The 20,246-nt window shown below is 43.1% G+C and overlaps 1 protein-coding gene across 4 annotated transcripts in view; it reads left to right on the top strand.

Annotated features, from left to right (window-relative positions):
* The window catches only part of abcc4 (ATP binding cassette subfamily C member 4 (PEL blood group)), a 394,241-nt gene that overhangs the window by 357,603 nt on the left and 16,392 nt on the right, over positions 1 to 20,246 (top strand). For all 4 annotated transcript variants that reach the window (XR_011341954.1, XM_069890346.1, XM_069890349.1 and 1 more), the window contains 4 exons: positions 1,103 to 1,258; positions 4,163 to 4,252; positions 4,467 to 4,639; positions 19,428 to 19,533. Coding sequence is in view for 3 of the 4 variants with exons in the window: in XM_069890346.1 (XP_069746447.1) it covers positions 1,103 to 1,258; positions 4,163 to 4,252; positions 4,467 to 4,639; positions 19,428 to 19,533 (525 nt within the window). In the remaining variant the exon portion in view is untranslated. The remainder of the gene's footprint in view (positions 1 to 1,102; positions 1,259 to 4,162; positions 4,253 to 4,466; positions 4,640 to 19,427; positions 19,534 to 20,246) is intronic.

Genomic DNA, 20,246 nt, shown 5'->3' with positions numbered 1-20,246 from the left:
GCGCTGGGATGCGGCCTTGGCTTCCCCTGACATCGGCTGGGCCCCAAAACCAGAGTCCACGGTGAGACCCTGCAACGTAAACAGGAGGTGGGGGCGATTAGCAGGCTGGGATTTGTTGTATTACTGTGCATGCGCTATACTGGCGCGGCGGCCAGCAGGCCACCTCTAATACATTTTTGAAATGATCTTGCGGGCCAAATATAATTATATTGTGGGCCAAATTTGGCCCGCGGGCCAGAGTTTGACATGTGTGTTCTAGACGCTGCGACTCCAAACTGACACTTTGCTCTGAGTGCAGTGATGTTTTTGCAAACATGTGACCTGTGTGTAACCCTGTTCCAAAACCATATTTATAAGAAATAAAGCTTAATGTAAATATTACTATTAACACTATCCATTGAAGGTTTATGTGAGTTGCTGCCTCAAGAAGGTAGCTAACAGCATAAAGGACCTCTACAAACTTTTACATTTTTAAATATAGTAATACAGCACAGTAACAGGCCATTTTGGCCCACAATTCATGCCACCCAATCTCCATCCAATTAACCTACATCCCTGGTATGTTTTGAACGGTGGGAGGAAACCAGAGCCCCTGGGGAAAACCCACGCAGACATGGGGAGAGAACGAACAAACTCCTCACAGAGAGTGCGGGATTTGAACCCAGGTCCTGATCGCTGGCACTGTAAAGGCGTTGCACTTTCTCTCTTCTTTCTTCGCCAGAAGGCAGAGAGGCCTGAAGAATGATGCCTATGATTTCAGGAGTAGTTTTTATCCAATAGCTATCAGGCTCTTTAACTTATACATCATCTACTCTGTAATTACCAAAAGATCTACTGCATTATTAAATCATTGCTTATTTCTTGCACGAACAGCATCTGTAACTAGTTGCTGTAACTATCCTTTTATATTTATTATTATTTTTCTATATTGGCATCTTGTGGTTACTTAATTGCACTATTGTTTCTAGTGTATTTTACGTAACTTGTGGCTGCAACAATAAATAATTTCAGTGAATCTATAGATTGCCCTTGTATATACGACAAACTTTCAACATACTTGTTTCATGTGTAATGATGAATAATTGAAGTTGGCTGGTTGCAGGTTGGATTAGTTGGAAGGACAGGTGCTGGAAAGAGTTCCCTAATCTCAGCCTTGTTTCGCCTCGCCGAACCAGAAGGAAAGATCACAATTGATGGGATTGTGACCTCAGATCTGGGTTTACATGATCTGCGAAATAGCATGTCCATCATTCCTCAGGTACAGTATGAGATAACATGAAATAAATGTATTCCGAATCATTAGTCTAATGGGGATGTGTTTGATAGAGTGCAAGATACTTTCAGAACTGGAATTATTTTAACTCTTACACAGAATAAAATCACCTTTTTGTCAGTGTTCACCCTACTGTTAAATGTTATATCATCAGAACATCCGCATTTAGCTGGTAGATTTACAATAAAACTAAGTACTCGACTTTTACATTAACACATCTGATAGTGATGAGTCAGAATGGCCCAGAATCTGGTTTTGCAAAATGAATTGCTTTTTTTGAAGTGCAATGTCACGTACATAAGCAAATAAGCATCATTGAAATTACAGGTTTCCCCCACTGTCCAAAATTAGTGCATTCCTATGAAACCTTTCGTAAGCCAAAATGTTGTCAAGCTAAGAAGCAATTACCATAATTTTATATGGGAAAAAGTTTTGAGCATTCTCAGACCCCAAAAAAATAACCTACCAAATAATACATAAAACCTAAAATAACACTAACATATAGTAAAAGCAGGAATGATATGATAAATACACAACCTATATAAAGTAGAAATAATATATGTACAGTGTAGCTTCACTTACCAGAATCAGGAAGACAACGAACCTATAGAATGGCTCACTGCAAAACAAACACTATTTTCACTTTTCACCTTTTTTTCATAACAGTGAAAATCCTCTTCAGATTTCTTTCAGTTAGTGAAAACAGGTAATAATGGAGGTCTTTTGTGAAAGCGAAGTGACATAAAGGCGAACTTTTGAAAAGCGGGAGATACCTGTACAGTATTTATTTTAAGAACAAAAGCGTGGCAAGGGAAAAAATGCAACAAAGTGGTCATCTGCAGCCAAGAACAATCTAGGTTTCATAATCTCCCAGCTCTTCCTATCCATAAATCTGTCCAAATGTCTTTTGAATGTCATAATTGTGCCTACTTCTACAGTTTCCTCGGCATTTCATTCCAGATACAGACCACCAGCTGAGTGAAAACATTACCCATCATGTCCCTCTTAAATCTCTCCCCACTCACCATAAATCTATGCCCTAGAATCATCTACCCTGGGAAATAGTTTGTGAGCATTCAATTTATCCATGCCCCTTATGATTTTTATAAACCTCTAAAATCACCCCTCAGCCTCCTTCTCTTGAGGGAATGAAGACACAACCTATCCAACCTTCCCCCAGAACTCAAGCCTTCCAGTCCTGGCAACTTCCTAGTGAATCTCCTCTGCACCATTTCATATTAGTGATGTCCTTCTGATAGCTAAGCAACTAGCTCTGCATACTCTGTGGTCACACCAATGCACAGCTAAATTTTAAGATCCCAAACTCTTTACTCTATTGCCTGCCCAATAAAGGCCATCGCAAAAGCACCTTCTTCACCACCTTGTCCACTTGAGTTGCCAATTTCAAGGAATTGTACAGCTGTACCCCTGGGCATCTCTGTTCTACAGCAATCTCCAGGGCCATACCATTCACTATGCAAGTCCTGTCCTGGTCTGAGAACTTGTTAGAGTTAAATTCTATTTGTCATTCTTTGACCCTCGTTATTAATTTCTGTGTGAATTGGCAATAGCTCTTTCTGCTAGCCATCCACCAGTGATGTTCGGTCAGTTTGTTCTCTCTCCATTACTCTTGTTGGACCTTCTGGGCATGTCTTGCTGCCCTGCTATTAGCAATATGTAACATTGAGAAGGAAACAAATTAAGCTTATAACTGCCACATTAACCCATTAGATCTCAATCTATCCAATGTATTTCCATTTTTTTTTACCTATCCCTTTGTCAGCCTTTTTTGCAACTGCAAACTGACTTGTTTTCTCTCTCTTTGAAGAGAAAAGGCCAATCAATGTTTAGAATGGAGACCGACCCAAAATGCTTATTGACCATTTCTCTCCGTGGATGTCTCCTGACTCAGTGAGTCTGCTTAGAACAGAGACACATGAGAATTTCTTCAACCAAGGGGTGGTAAATCTTTGGAAATTGTTGCCATGGGCAGTTGTGAAGGCCAAGCCATTGAGTGTAATTAAGGCAAAGATTGATAGGTTCTTGCTTAGCCAGGCTGTCCAAGGTTATGGGGAGAAGGCTGGGCAGTGGGGTTCAGTAGGAAAATGGATCATGCAGGACAAACTCAATGGGCTTAATATTCTATTCCTGCTCCTATGTCTTCTTGTCCCTCAGGCTTCTCTTTGCTATCTCTATTTCCCAATCCTTATGAAGGATCTCAGACCTGAATTGTTAGCATTATATTCCTTCGCACAGATACTGAGTGGTCCCAGCATTTCTTAGCTTTTATTTCAGATTTACAGCATTGCATTTATTTTTTAATTTTCATTGGTTGTTGTTCCTTCCAGCTCTGGAAATGAGCTGAGAATAAAATGGTTTTAGTCTAAATGGAATGAAACAAAAATGTCTGCAGATACTGTGATTGTAAAAAATTCAGAAACATGCTAGAGGAACTCAGCAGGTCATGTAGTGTCCATGGCCCACCTGCCTGCTTTTTGCTGAGGCCCCAAAACGTTGGTTCTATATCTTCACCTTCTATGACACTGTGTGATCTGCTGAGTTCCTCCTGCATTTTTGTGTATTTAGTTGAAATAGATTCGGTGGCCCACGTGTCTGTTTATGTATTCTATGACAGTATGATAAATATTTTGCTTCATCTAACTAATTGACAATTAAATTGTAGACTATTATTCATAGTGTACGACTAAGCAGCAAAACTGAAACTAATTTTCTGCTGGTCCCATTACCCAAAGAAAATTTTGCATTCTAATTTGGCATAAAATTATCTTCTATTCCTTTACCCTTGGGTATTGTCTTTATTGTCTATGAATGAACATTTTATGAACCAATTAATAATTATTAGAAAAAATTGCATTTTTTTGTTATTAGGACCCAGTTTTATTTACTGGTACAATGAGGAAGAACCTCGATCCCTTTGATGAGCATCTTGACGAGGCCCTGTGGAACGCATTGGAAGAGGTAGGAGCTTAAATGGAAGAGCATGAATTGCTTGTGACCCTCTTGACTAATCAAAATCAAAATAAAATTTAAAAGAATTCCACTTCTCCAGAACGAAAGACTTTGAATGAGCAAATGTTTAACATGTTTCAACCATAGACAACTGGAAATGGTTCCATTAAAGAAAAACTTCTTTAAAGTTTTCTCATGTTCCTATGCTTGATTCTCTCCATAGGTGCAACTAAAGGAGGTAGTTGAAGAATTGCCAAATAAGTTGATGACAGAACTAGCTGAAGCCGGTTCGAATTTTAGCGTTGGACAAAGGCAACTAGTGTGCCTTGCACGAGCCGTGCTTAGAAAAAGTAAAATACTTATCATCGACGAAGCCACAGCTAACGTGGATCCCAGGTAATGTATCCTTATCGTGCAATAATTTGCTTCAAGTGATCAAACCTTATTATAACATGACTGAGGTTTCTGCTATGACACCATGTATGATCAATATCTTCAAATTAGACAATTCATTAGATAAAGTTTTTATCTTTTTTTGACCATCAGCAATTCAACCACTGGTTAATATTTAAAACTACATTTGTGATTATTTAAATTGGATTATGCCATCTAGATTATATTTGAGAAATCATCGATACAGCGGAATCGTACAGCATGAAAATAGTCCCTTCAGTCCACCAAGTCCATATCAACCATCAATCCAGTTGCACTCATCCACCATCTATTTCTAATGCTCTCCACACTCTCATCGGGTTCCCCCCAGATTCCACCACATTGTCACCACCTTACTGGACAAAGTGAAAGGATGCAGGAAAGTGTCACAAGGATGTTAGCTGAACCAGAGCGCAAGAGTTATAAGGAAAGTTTGGATAAACTGGGTTTATTTTCCCTGTAGTGATGGAGGCTGATAGGTGACATGACAGAGTTAAGAGATCCACAGTCTTGTTTCCCCATTGGAAAGTGTCTAAAACTAGTACCAATAAACAGGACACAAAGAGATATGGAATTGCTGTAGGCATGTAGGATTTATACAGAAGGGCATGAGGGTCTGATTTTATGTTGTACAACTCAATGAGTCTATATCTCTATGACAAAGGGAAGGTAACAGTGGCCCATTGAACCTACCAGTCTAAACCTCTGGGATATGGAAGGAAACCAGATAACCCACCGGAAACCCATGCTGTCCCGGGGAGGAGAACCTGTGAGTTCCACACAGACAGCATCTGAGGTCAAGATTGAGCCAAGATCTCTGACACTGTGAGCCCCTCTCCCTTCCCCTTTGATTTCAGCATCTTCAAAGTTACCACATACAAAGCAGAACAATTTCTTTGCCAAACTGCTATTAGTTGCTGTTATTCCAGTGTGCAATATAACTGCAGTCATACTAGCGGATCTAGTAACAAATTAATCTTCTGGTGATGATATCATTACTATATCACCTCAAGAAGCACTGGTACAGAGAGTTGCCCAGGAAATCAGGTCATCTTGGAGTGCCTGGCATTGGTCATTCCCAGGCCAGGTATCATTCATTCCAGCATATTCATCATCTGACTGTTCTTGCAGTTATGCTATTCATGTAATTGGTCCTGGTGACTCTTCAATTATTGATGATGGAGGATGTGGCAATGGAAATGTTAGTGAATGTTAAAGGAAAGTGGTTAGACTTCCTCTTGTTGGAAATGGTCATTGTAGGGCAAAGATAGAGCAATTGTAACTTGGCCATGCCTGAATGTTGTCCAGGCTTTGGATTGCTTCATGACCCAAGGAATTAGACGTGGAATTGAACACCACAATTAACAGTGAATATCCCTCTCTGGCATGATGAGGAGAAAATTACTGTTGAATTAGCTGAGAGTAGTTGCACAATGTGAAGCTTGAATTAAGTTCAGTTTGAACAGAATATAAAGATTATGAGCTTGGTAAGCACAAAAAGACAAGGGAATGACCTTGATCTAAAATTTTGGTTTTCCATTTAGAACTTTAACCTTGTATTTAACTTTAACCATAATTTGCAGGGTTTTTTTAACAATATTAGTCACTTAGGGTGGCAAGGTTGGTGTAGCAGTTAGTGCAATGCCTTTACAGCGCCAGCAATTAGGGCCAGGGTTCAAATGCCACGCTGTCTGTAAGGAGTTTGTACTTTCTCCCGTGCCTGTGTGGGTTTTCCCCAGGGGCTCAGGTTTCCTTCCACCATTCGAAACGTACTGGGAGTGTAGGTTATTTGGGTGTAAATTGGACAGGCACAGACTTGTGGGCCGAAATGGCCTGTTACCATGCTGCATGTCTAAATTTAAAACTAACTATTATTCAGTGGTAGTTAGCTGGTGATCAGCCATAACTGGCTACTTGTAAAGGTCAGCAGAAGCTATGTTTGTACTTGAAATATTTGGGTGGGGTGTGACTTGAAGCTGCATTATCATTTTGATAATGGACAGCTTAAGAATTATGGGAATTTGGCAAATGTGAGAGTTCAGCAAAAAGACAGAAACCGATTTCGGCATTAAAATTCTACAAATAATGAGGGTTAAACTAAAAGAGGAAAAAGGAAGTTGGAGGGGTGAAGTGCAAAAGGAAGTCAAAAAGTGCATGAAAAAATATTGGTCGGTAAAATCAAGAAAAGCGCTAAGGCCTCTATAAATAAGTGAAATGAAAGAAAATAATATCAGAGAACATAAAAATAGCCTTTATGTTGAGGCAGACAAGTATACTTCCTCTCTATAAGAATTAACAGTAAGGTAGTAAGGCATAGAACAGTGGAAATTAAATTTGGGAAAAGACAGGATCTATTAAAGGAAGTAGCAGCTGTAAAATGAAGAAGAGTGAAAGCAAAGACCAGATGCAGCTGTGACTTGGGCTTCATCCGCCAACTCAATTCTAGGGCTGGAATTTGAAATGCTGGTGGAGCAGTTTCCACTGTCTACCTGTACCTTTAAAGACCGTGTGGTGTACCCCGTAAACAGAACACTCCACACTTTTTGGTCAGAATGTTCACTTGTAGCCCAGTCAGCTGTCACAATTCGCTGCTATTTGAGGTGTTGCCCCTTTTTGATTTAAATGCAAGGGGCATGTACGCAGTTAATGGCTGGACTCTTAAAAGCATTGATGTGCAGAGGAATCTGGAGAATCCAAGTCCATTCAAGGTGGCCATGCAAGTGGATAGCTTTGTAAAGAAAGCTTATGGCATGCTTGTGTAGGGCATTGAGGAAAAGAGTAAGGAAGTCATGTGGTACCAAAAAAATGTTGGTCAAGCTGCGCTTGCAATTTTGGTCGTCTCATTGCAGGAAGGATGTGGAGGCTTTAGAAAGGGGACACAAGAGGGTTACCAGGATGTTGCCTGGGTTATGAGGAGAAATTTGGATTGTTTCCTCAGAGACCTGATAGAGGATTTTAGGCATTGAGAGGATGGACAGTCGGAACCTTTTCCCCATGGTAAAATGTCACACATTATAGGACATGCATCTAAGGTGAGGGGGAGATGGGAGATAAGCAGGGCAAATATTTTGCACAGAGAGTGGTGGATGCCTGGAACAAGCAGCAGAGTTTTATTTTGATTTGGACATTATGCTCAGCATAGACAAATGAGCCAAAGGGCCTGATCCTGCTGGATAGTTGTATATTCTGTGCTTCATTTGACCCAAGCAGCTATCCAATTTTCATGTCCTTTGAAAACTTGCTGATCATATATCCTATACAAATCATATACGTGGATAACAAATAATAGCAGTTCCAGTACCAGTCCCCGCAGTTGGGAAAACACCCATCCACCACTACCCTCTACCACCTGTCATTAAGCCAATTTTGGTTCCAGTTCACATGCTTCAAATCTCCTGGGCCTTGACCAACCTACCACATGGGGCCTGGTAAAAAGCCACACTAAATTCAATTTACAAAGCTGCCTTCATCAATCTCCTTGGTTGCCTCCTCAGAAATCTCTGTCAGACTGTGTGACATGATACCTCCTTCATAAAACTACACTAGCTTCTGAGTCATTTCCTGCCTGTCCAAGTGAACATAAATCCTGTCCCTCGGAATCTTGTATGATAACTTCCCTACCACTAACATAAGACTCACTGGTCTGTAGTTTCCAGACTATTCCTTCTGCCCATTTAAATCTTCTGGTACCTCAACTATGGGAAACAAAGATACAAAAATCTTTATCAGACCCCCACCAATCACTTTCCTAGCTTCTCTTTGTATCTGAGATGATTTTCAAGATAAATGTGCTCTATTATCTTCAGCATTTCCACTTTCTTAATACAAATGAACCCCATAATATCAGTGAACCTTGCCTTAACTCTTCAGCCTCCATGTCCTCTTGATCCACCCAAAAATTAACTCTCTGGTTCTCTGCTACCTATTGCTTCTAATGTTAAAATGTTTTGGATTCTTCTTAATCCTCCTTGTCAAGATAATACAATGTCTGTTTTACTCTCCTTCTTTCTTTATTTCCTCCTATATCTCCCATTGATCTCAAGATATTATGACAGATTGTGGACTTTACGTCAAGAAGTCCAGAATCCAGTTCCTGTTTGGAGTCCCAGTGACGATAGATTATCCATCAGCCTCAGAAGTATTATTGTATTAAATGCGGTTGTCTGATGAATCTGAATATCCTTCATAATCAGAGATTGCTAGAATTACTGTCTTTACCTCTCACTCTTTCAGGGACATGATGACTGAAATCTTACCATCTTGCTCCCATTTATCAGATGCCATTTATTCTTCAATCTACCTCTCTCCCAGGCCCTATTTTATACTGTCAAAATCTGCCTTGCCCTAGTTTAGGACCCTAACTCAAGACTGGCTTCATGGCTAGCATGAAGCTTACTGAAGTATGGTCACTTTCCCAAGGATTCCTCCATAGGCAGTACAATCATTTGCCATTCCTCGTTTTTCCAGCCCCCTCCATAGTAGGAATTTACACACTGCTTTAGAAAAGACTCTTGAATGCAGTTCACATATTCATCCCATTCTAAGCATTACGGCAATCCCTGTCAATATCGGGAAAGTTAAAATTCCCCAGTAAAATCTGATTGCTTTTACACCCTTCCTCAATTTGTCCACAAATCTGTTCTTCTATCCACTCATGATTCCGTGGCTTATTGTTAAGCCCAATTAATGTGATCTTGTAGTGGGCTAATCAACTGTGCAATATAGATGGGCTGAATCGCCACCTCAGTCATCTGACACAAGATGGTGCAGACCCACTTCAATTCTGAGGCGAAGCCCGCGGTTGGCGACACGTGTTGCCCGGGGGACAGCGCCGCTTCCGTGTTGCATGTTGCTGGATGGGGAGTGATGCCGGGACGCGCTGATGTCACTTCCTAGGCCAATGCGCCCTTCACAGAAAGTGGGCAGTCTCCTTGAGCAGTGCAAGTATTTCAAAATAAAATTCAGATACTGATTCACCTCGTGCTGTGTGGACGTCTCTCATTTCGGTAGCGCTGCCATTAACAGACGTTACAGTGATGATCCCGAAGGTTTCAACATATTTGGAACCCACCTTAAACATGACAAAATGCAGGATGCTACTACCACTACAGTCGCAACGGCTGTGACCAACACTGGGCATACATTTGCTGCCCTTCTAGGCAAATCAGCCCAGGAATTGGTTACAACTGGCCAAGTCACAGTTCCAGATCAAAAGCATTGTCTCGGAAGACACCAAGTTCTGGAATGTCGTCAGTGCCCTGGATGCCGCTACCACAGTAAAAGTAAGGTCCTTCGTGGAAAATCCTCCTATGGAGATTATGTATGAACAATTCCAGCATTTCCTCCTTGATTCCCTGGAACTCAGCCGACACGAGCACGCCGTCCGCATCCTGAATATGCAAGGACTTGGCGAATAGGAAACCCTCCGAGCTAATGCATGAAATGGTGGCTTTAGCGGATGGACACACAAACTGTTTCTTGTTCGAGGCCCTTTTCCTCTCCAAGCTACTGGTGGATGTTTCCTCGGCAATATCCGACCTGGATTTCAGTGCCCCACACCTGGTAGCCAAGGAAGCAGACAGACGTTTCCGCACCCGGCAACAGAGCTCCATACATGTGCAACTGATCTACGCCATCGGCGCCACTGATTCAACCCCCCTGCCGGGCCCCCCAGCAGTAGCCACAGCCCAGCCGCATTGTAACGAGCACTCAGAGAAACCGAGCGATTACTATTTCTACCACCACAGATGGGGCCTTAACGCCCAGCAGTTACCCCAATATCAAGTCAAGTGCGGCAGCGGAAAATGGACAGACTGGTCCTCGATGGTGGCCTTAGTGGTTGGCACACATAAAGGCCTACTCTACCTCAGGACCAGCGAACAAAGAGAGATTTCCTAGTCGGTACAGGTGCAGAGATAAGCTTCATTCCGCTGACGTATTTCAAACTCAAACACCACCCCAAGGGCCTTCACCTACAAGCATCCAAGGGTTCCTCCATTCCAAGTTTCGGCATCCGCCTGGTCACAATCTACGCTGCAGACAGTTTTCCACTGAAAGCGTACGATTGCATCCTTGAGACGAGCCCTACTTGGAACAGATTTCCTCTGGGCACACAAGCTCCTGGTGGACATGAATAGATGCCATTTGGTCAATGCTACCACGTTCCAGTCATACCCCTTACTCTCCTTTCTGCCATTAGGAATCCATGCTCTAGACCATCACAAATATGCTCACCTGTTGACCAAGCACCCGTTACTGTGGGCGCCCAACTTCCATGACTCTAAACCAGCACATGGCATGGTGCACCACATCGAGACCACCAGGCCCGCAGGGTATGCACAGGCACAGCACCTCCTGCAAGACAAATTCCTTCAAGCCAAGACTGAGTTCACTGCCATGGGGGAGTTGGGTATCATCCGGTGTTCAAACAGCCCTGGGCTTCCCCGTTGCACATGGTCCAGGAGACCTCTGGCGGTTGGCACCCATGTGGCGACTACAGGTGACTCAACAACATCACCATCCCACATAGATACCCCATCCTACACATCCAGGATTTCACTAGGAGGCTCCAGGGCTGCCGGATCTTTTCCAAGGTGAACTTCGTCAAAGAGTACCATCAGATTCTAGTGCATCCTAATAACATCCCAAAAATGGCCATTATTACACCTTTTGGCCTTTTTGAGTTTCTTCGGGTGCCTTTCGGTCTAAAGAACGCAGCCCAGACGTTTCAGTGCCTCATGGACTTGGTTTGCAGGGACCTCAATTTCATCTTCATCTATCTGAATTAAATTCTCATTGCCAGCCCTGGTGCCAGCACACACAGGACGCACCTGACTCACCTTTTAAACAGGTTGCAGGAGTTCAGACTCATGGTGAACCCGGCTAAGTGCCAGTTCAGCCTGGAAATTCTCGATTTCATGCGACATCGTATCACACAAGAGGGGGCCACACCACTGCCAGATAAGGTGGAAGCCATCCAACGTTTTCCCAGGCCGAGCACAATCAAAGGCCTACAAGAATTCTTAGCGATGGTGAACTTCTATCCTCGTTTCCTCCTGGGAGCAGCTACCCTCGTGCAACCGAAACCAAAGTGGCACTGGCAGAGGCCACATCTTTGGCCCATCCAGACTCTTCTTCCCCCCCCCCCCCCACCGGCCCTTACAACAGGCGCACTAGACAGAACGGTTGGCGCAGTGCTGGAGCAGAGGGGCGATGAACAGTGATGCCCCCTGGCTTTCTTCAGCAAACATCTCCGGAGACCAGAACTCAAATACAGCACGTTCAACTGCGAATTGTTGGCCCTGGACTGGCAATACGACATTTCCAGTACATGTTGGAAGGAAGGGTCTTCGTCACCTACACAGACCACAAACCACTCACCCATGTACTCAGCAAGGTTTTGGACCCTTGATCGGTGAGGCAACAATGATACCTCTCCTATATTTCCAAGTATATAGTGGACATTCGCAACGTCATAGCTAAATCCAATATGGTGGCCGATGCACTGTCCAGACTGGCCATCACCGCTACCTCAGGAGGGCTCAATGTTGCTCAGCTAGCCAAAGACCAAGAGGAGGATGCGAATGTCCAGGCCTACCATCACCATCACCATCACTATCACCATCACCAGCCTGAAGGTTAGCAATTTCTGTCCTTCATTGGGGAACCCAACTTTACTGTGTGACATGTCCACAGGTTTCTCCAGACCCATCCTACCCACATCTGGCGATGAGGTTGTTTGACCAAATACATGGTCTGACATATTCTTCCATAAGGTCCACGGTCCATCTGCTGTCTGACAAGTTCGTATGGCACGGCCTCTGCTGCGATGTAACCCTGTGGCCTAAGACTTGTTTGAACTACCAATGCACCAAAGTGCATAGACACACCAAGGCCCAGCTCCAGATCTTTGACCCTGTGCAGTGCCGTTTTGACCACGTGCACTTCAACATTGTCAGCCCACTCCCCGTGAGCCAAGGTATGTGGTATTTATTCACAGTAATTGACCATTTTACCTGTTGGCCAGAAGCAATACCCCTGCTCACATATGACACGGAGACTTGTGCCAGAGCTTTCTTGTCCCTTTGGGCCACAGGCTTTGGAATCCCGACCCACATCACCTCAGACCGAGGGGCCAGTTCACATCTTCGCTCTGGACCAACCTAGCCAAGTTCTGCGGCAGCCAGTTACACCACACCACGACCTACCATCATCAAGAAAATGGACTTGTCAAACATTTTCAATGCCATCTGAAAGCTCGACTACAAGGCCCTAATTGGATGGATGAACTCCCATGGCTGCTGTTAGGAATTCACAAAGCAGGAAAAGAAGACCTGCCAGAGTCATCAGCCGAGATATTGTACAGCTCCCCACTTACCATCCCAGGGGACATTCACTTCAACTCTCCCGGACCATAACCGCGCTCTCCACCCTGCCACGTCCCTGCAGTCCACCAAATTCATTTTAGTTCGAAGAGGACAGCAAGGGACACCCCTACAAAGGCTCATTCAAGATGTTGCAGCACTACGGTGTTGCTTTCACCTTGGAGATTGGCAGAGGGCAGGACAGGTTTACCATTGACCACCTCAAGGCAGCACATCTGGACTCAGGTCAGACACAGAAGCCACCTGCCCAAAGACAGTACGGTAATTTGCTTAAAGGGTGACAGCTATTCTTTTGGGGAGGGTGTGGTGTAATGGGCTTTGTGACCGCACAGTTAGACGGGCCAAATGGCCACCCCAGTCATCTGACACAAGATGGCAAAGGCTCCCCTTCTCTTCTGAAAAGTTCACAGTTGATGACTGGGGAACGGAGCCACTTCCGTGTCGTGTGCCACTGGACGCGCTGACGTCACTTCCTTGGCCGGCCTGCCTTTCACAGGTAGTGGGCAGTCTTGAGCAATGTGAATAATTCAAAATAAAGTTCAGTTACTAGTTCACCTTGCGCTGTGAGAACATCTCTCATTTTGGTAGTGCTGCCATTAGCAGATGCTGCAATCTCCCCTTTATTATTCTTTAGTTCTTCCCAGATATCTTCACTGGCAGTTCCCAGCAGGATATCCTCCCTAAATACTGCTGAAATGCTCTCACTGATCAGTGGTGTAAGTATTTTCAATCTGCTTCGTTACACCTGAACATTAAGCTTCTAGTCCTGCCCTTTCCTGTGATTGCAAATATATTACAGCCCCAAGTTCTTAGCTCATCTGTTTTGCCTATAAAGCTTCTTGCTTTAAAGTATATCCTACTGGTCCTCTCAGAGCCTGTTCCTATCTGCACTACCCACTTAACTTGCCTATTCTATTTTCCACTTGGGAATCAGCCTCTGTTCATTCTGTTCTTACAACCCCCAACTCAAAGTGAAGAGCATGCAGAACTTCACAACAGGGGAGAAGACAAAAAGCAATTATAGTTTGTGAGATCAACACTAAAACAATGGATTTTTTGGCATAATTTCCAAATTAGGTCCTATTTTCCAAGCTTCAGTAGGTCAGGCATCATTCATGGGTAGAAATTATTTTAATTTTTAATTTAACAGATATAGCACAATAATATGCCCAGGAGTCCATGCTTTCCATTTACACCCATGAGACCAATTAACCTACTCACCCATACACCTTTGGAACGTAGGAGGAAACCAGAGCATTGATGGCAGCTGATTGGGCAATCGAGTTCAACACTTAAAGGGGAATCAAGGTCAGGTGACCCAAACAACATTATAAAAATGAAGGACTGTAATGGAGCTGTCATCATTGGAGTGGTCTAAGTCAGAATTGTAAGGCTTCATCTCAAGAGGCTTCACCAAGAAGAGGCTGAGGTGGTGGTGCAGGACTTGAAATAAGAAAGAACCATTCTATGTGAGGAACAAAAAGGATTCAGTAGGTAGACACAGGTAAGGGCAGGTTTTAGTTATCATATTATTTCCCTCTAGTCATAGGGGAATACTCGTCTTGCAAAATGTGGGTCATCAGGGAAGCCAGCAATATCTCTGATGACTTTATCTGCGAGAATTCCATCCAGCTGCAGCTCCTGACAAACTGAGTTAAGGATTTGGTGCTGGAGATGGATGAACTCTGGATTATTTGGGAAGCAGAGGTGGTGATATCAGGAGTTACAAGTACACTATCGCACCTAGGAGGCAGGTGGAGGGGAGTTGGTGACAGTCAGGAGAGGGAAAAGGAGCAGGCAGAGTTAGAAGGATAGATAAGGCATGCTGTGGAAGAGATCGTGTAACCTGGATGGTGCGTTGCCTCACTGGTGCCAGGGTCTGAGATATCTCAGATTGAGTTCATGGCATTCTCAGGAGGGAGGGTGAGAAGCCAGATATCATGGTCCATGTAGGGGTCAATGTCATAGACAGGAAGGGTAACGAGGTCCTGCAAGGAGAGTTCAGGGAGTTAGGTGCTAGGTTGAAGGACAGGACCTCCAGGGTTGTGATCTCAGGAATGCTATCCATGCCACGTGCTAGTGAGGTTAGAAATAGGAGGATAATGCAGCTTAACATGGTGCAGGAGGGAGGGCTTCAGGTTTCTGGATCATTGGGCTCTCTTCCAGAGAAGGTGGGACGGTTTGCATCTGAACTAGTGGGGGTCTAATATCTTCATGGGGCTAGTGCTGTTCCAGTGGGTTTAAACTAGATTTGCAGGGGGATGTGAACCAAAGTGCCAGAGCAGATAGAGAAGTGGAAGAGGAAAAAGATGGTGAAAATTGGATGCACTGTTATAAGTCAACGGGATGTACTGTATGTGGTGGAAATGTTCTCAGGTGCATCTATTTCTATGCACTAGAGAACATTTAAATGTAGGAAAGACAAACAAGCTGAGAGTATGGATTGTGGCCATTAGTGAAACTTGATTGCAGGAGGGGCAGAACTGGCAGCTTAATGTTCTGGCTTCCATTTGCTTCAGACACGATACAACAGGGCTGATGAAAGGGGGAGGAGTTGCATTGCTCATCAGGGAAAAAAAATCATAGCTGTGCTCAGGCAAGTCAGACCAGATGGCTCGTCTACTAAGGCTATATGGGTGGAGCTGAGGAATGGGAAAGGTATGTCCACACTAATGGGGTTGTATTATAGACCACCCAATAGTCAACAACAATTGAAGGAGCAAATGTGTAGAGAGATAGCAGACAGCTGCAGGTAAAATAAGGTTGTGATAGTAGGAGATTTTAACTTTCCACATATTGAGTGGGACTCCCAAACTGTAAAAGGGCAGGATGGCTTGGAGTTTGTCAAATGTGTTCAGGAAAGTTTTCTACATAGAGGTATCAACTAGAGATAGGAGATCCAGTATTGCACTAATAGGGAACAAGACAGGACAGGTAACAAAAGGATGTGGAGGGGAACATTTACAAACACGATGCAGGCGAAAGGCAATAAACAATGCGAAGGACTTCACACATCCCTCAAATAAACTCTCCTCTCTTCTGCCCTTTGGTAAGAGGAACCACAGCACTCAGGCCTCTACATCCAAATTGAGCAACAGCCTTTTCCGCCAAGCCATCAGACTCCTAAACTCCCAGAAAATTTGGAGATAGGGTACTGTGGACTATTACTGTTTAAGTCTTAATATTTTAATATGGTTAACTTCTATTCTAACACATTTATGTAAATATGCTCCGTGGTCCTGGAAAAACGCTATCTCATCTATAGTGTGCGAGCATGGTATGAACGATAAATAAAGGTGAAGACTTGATTTTGGGTCCAGTGATCACAATGCCATTAAGGAGACGGATAGGACTGGGCCTCAAGCTGAAATTCTAAATTAGAGAAAGCCCAATTTCGAGGAAATGAGACAGGATCTAGAATATGTGGATTGGGATAAGTTGTTTTCGGGCAAGGACGTGCGAGGTCTGTGGAGGACCTACTAAGGTGATATTTTGAGAGTACAGAGTTTGTATGTTCCTGTCAGGGTTAAAGGCAAGATTAGCAGGCATATGGAACCTTGGTTTTCGAGGGATATTGTGGATCAGGTTCAGAAGAAAAGAGAGGTCTATAGCAGGTCTAGGCAACATGGTGCAAGTGAGATTCTTGAGTATAAAAAATGCAAGAAAATCCTCAAGAAAGGAATCAGGAAGGTAAAAGAAAACAGAGTTTGCTTTGAGAGACAATGTGAAGAAGGAAAATCCCAAGGGTTTCTACAGGAGCAAAAGGATAGTAAGGGACAAAAATGGTCCCATTGAAGATCAGAGTGGTCAGCGATGTATGGAGCGATGGGGGAGATGTTAATTTTTTTTTCATCAGTATTCACTCAGGAAATGGGCACAGAGTCATGGGAAGTAAGGAAATCTAGCAGTGAGGTCATGAAATCGATACAGATTAAAGAGGAGGAGGTGCTTGCTGTCTTAAAGCAAATAAGATTGAATAAATCCCATGGGGTTGACAAGATACTCCTCGGACCTTGAGACAGGCTAGTAGAAATTGCAGGAGCTCTAGTAGAAATGTTTAAAATGTCCTTAACCACAGGTGTGATGCTGGAGGATTGGAGGGTAGCTCATGTTCCCTTGTTTAAAAAAGGTTCCAAAAGAAACCCTTGAAATTACAGGCCAGTGAGCCTGATGTCAGTAATAGGTAAATTATTGGAAGGTGTTCTGAGAGATTGGATATACAATTATTTGAATAGCCAAGGACTGATTAGGGACAGTCAACGTGACTTTGTGCGTGGTAGGTTGTGTTTCACCAATCTGATAGTGTTTTTGGAGGAGGTGAGGAGGTTACCAGGAAAGTTTACGAAGGAAAGGTATGTTGTCTACATAGACTTTTGTAAGACCTTTGACAAGATCGTACATGGGAGGTCCATCAGAAAGGTTCAGGCACTCAGTATTCATGGTAATGTAGTATCCTAGATTCGACAATGGCTGGATGTGATAAGCCAGAAAGTAGTAGTGGATGATTGCTTCTCAGACTGAGGCCTGTGATTCAGGGATTGGTTCTGTGACCATTGTTGTTTGTCATTTATATCAATGATCTGGATGATAAAGTGGTAAATTGGATCAGCAAGTTTGCAGATGACACTCAGATTGGAGGAGTTGTGGAGAGCGAAGGTTTTCAAAGCTTCCAGAGGGATCTGGACCAGCTGGAAAAATGGTAAAAAATGGCGATGGAATTTAATGCAGGCAAGTGTGAGGTGTTGCATTTTGGAAAAACAAACCAGGAATGGACATACATGTTAAATGTTAGGGCACAAGGTGTGTGGTAGAACAGAGGGATCTGGGAATACAGATACATAATTCCCTGAAAGTGGCATCACAGGTGGATAGGTTTGTAAAGAGAGCTTTTTGGCATATTTGCCTTCATAAATTAAAGTACTGAGTATTGGAGTTGGAATGTTATGGTAAAGTTGTATAAGACATTGATGAGGCCAATTTGGAGTATTGTGTGCAGTTTTGGTCACCAAACTACAGGAAAGATATCAATAAAATTGAAAGAGTGCAGAGAAAATTTACTTGGATGTTGCCCAGACCAGAGTTACAGGGAAAGGTTAAACAAGTTAGGACTTTATTCCCTGGAGCGTAGAAAAATGAGGGGAGAGTAGATAAAGGTATTTAAAATTATGAGGGGGATAGACAGTAAATGTAGGTGGGCTTTTTTGGCTGAGGGTAGATGAGATACAAACTAGAAGACATAGGTTAAGGGTGAAAGGAAAAAGGATTAGGTGGAACATGAGGGGAAATTCTCCACACAGAGAGTGGTGGGGGTGTGGAACAATCTGCCAGCTGAAGTGGTGAATGCGGGCTCAATTTTAACATTTAAGAAGAATTTGGACAGGTACATGGATTTTTGTACACACACAGTCATGGGGAGAACACGGAAACTCCTTACAGACAGCAGCAGATTTGAACCCATGTCAAAGGCGCTGAAATACATTGTACTAACCACTACACTAATCATCCAGATCAATCAGATTGAGACCTTTTATCAACACTAAAGCGGAAATGGGAGGTTTCAACTATACCAAGGGGTGGAGAAAGGCTAAGAAGTGATAGGGTATTAAGACAGAAGGTGGGAGTGATAGCAAGACAGGAAGACCACTGGAAAGGGGTAGGTTAGAGAAAAAGGTAAGGACAGGAGTCATTAAAGAAGAGCTCAAACAGTGGAACCAGAAAGAGATCCTGAGTCCTAAAATTAAATATTTAAATTTAGTCATACAGCATGGTAACAGGCCATATCAGCCCACGAATTTATGTTGTCCAATTAACCTACGCACCTGGTACGTTTCAAACAGTGAGAGGAAACCAAACCCCACAGGGAGAATGTACAAACACGGAGAGAATGTACAAACTCCTTACAGATGTGTTGCATTTGAACTCCAGTCCCGATGCTGGCGCTGTAAAGGCTTGGGTGCTAACTGCTATGCCAACCATGTCACCCGTTAGAAATCTTAATATTCATGCTATTGAGCTTAAAGCTGTCGAGAAGGAATATGTTGATATAATATAATTTAAGGAATATAAGAAAATTCCAGGCAATGGATGTGGCTGAAGGCAGACATATCTGTATGAGAGTCGTGAAGGGAATTGAAATGGTTGGCTGCAGGGAATTCAAGCTTGGACCCACAGCTTGGACCCACAGTCAGAGCACTAGTGTTCAGCTAAGTGATCACCCAGAAGCTGTTCTGTGAATGTGTTTCTGTGATTCTATGAGCCATGGTCACTGGGGTGCAGGTTACAAAAGTTTGCATGACATTGGTCTCACTTGATTGAAATACTGAATTTATGTGCATTGCAACAATGTTAATTTTCATCTTCTTTTAAAGAACAGATAAGCTCATTCAGAATACAATTCGAGAGAAATTTGAACTGTGCACAGTACTGACAATTGCACATCGACTTAATACCATCATAGACAGTGATAGAATTCTGGTAAGGACAAACTTCCTTGAAGCTTCTGTTATATTTCACCCCCTGTCTTATGAGGAAAAGCTAAATCTGCTAATCACACATCTTGATTGGACATTGTACCAGCAAATTGATTATATTTGGTACTTACTACTTTGTGGAATGATTGAGGATTTTGATCATTGTTTCACTGAGAATGTACCTGTGCAGCACATTTATTCTCCAAACGAAAGCTGATGGAAAGTAATGTCATGTCATCTGGAAAGTTGTATGTTTTATAAAGCTCATGTGGCTTAGAATTTTGAGATACAGTACAACTCTGATCATCCAAAATCGGATTCTCCAAAATATTTTTGGAGCCGGACTGACCAACAGCAGTGTAGACCTCAAACTCCCGGGAAGGAGCGGGAACCTTGGGCTCCCGACACAAGCGGGGCCTCAGTGGGGAGGTGTTGGTGATCAGCAGCGGCCAACAATTATTTTGGTGAGAATTAAACATTAATGCTTAAAAAGCCTTCCCTTGTTTTTTATTGTTGTTTAAACACTGTTACAAGTGATTTGATGTTGCTACTGGGGTGTTTTTAAAAAATGACCAATTCTCCAAAAATAATTTACCCAACATAGGCCTAGTCCCGACCATTTTGGATAATCGGAGTTGTACTCAACCTACTTTAACGGGTTGATTTTCATGATCAAATCTCATATCTATCATGGAGACACACAAGAGATTGTAGGGT

This window comes from Narcine bancroftii, chromosome 7 (genome assembly GCF_036971445.1).
Source record: "Narcine bancroftii isolate sNarBan1 chromosome 7, sNarBan1.hap1, whole genome shotgun sequence".
Lineage (NCBI taxonomy): Eukaryota > Metazoa > Chordata > Chondrichthyes > Torpediniformes > Narcinidae > Narcine > Narcine bancroftii.
Note: the sequence above shows the minus strand (reverse complement) of the source record. Positions and strands in the feature narration are given on the sequence as shown.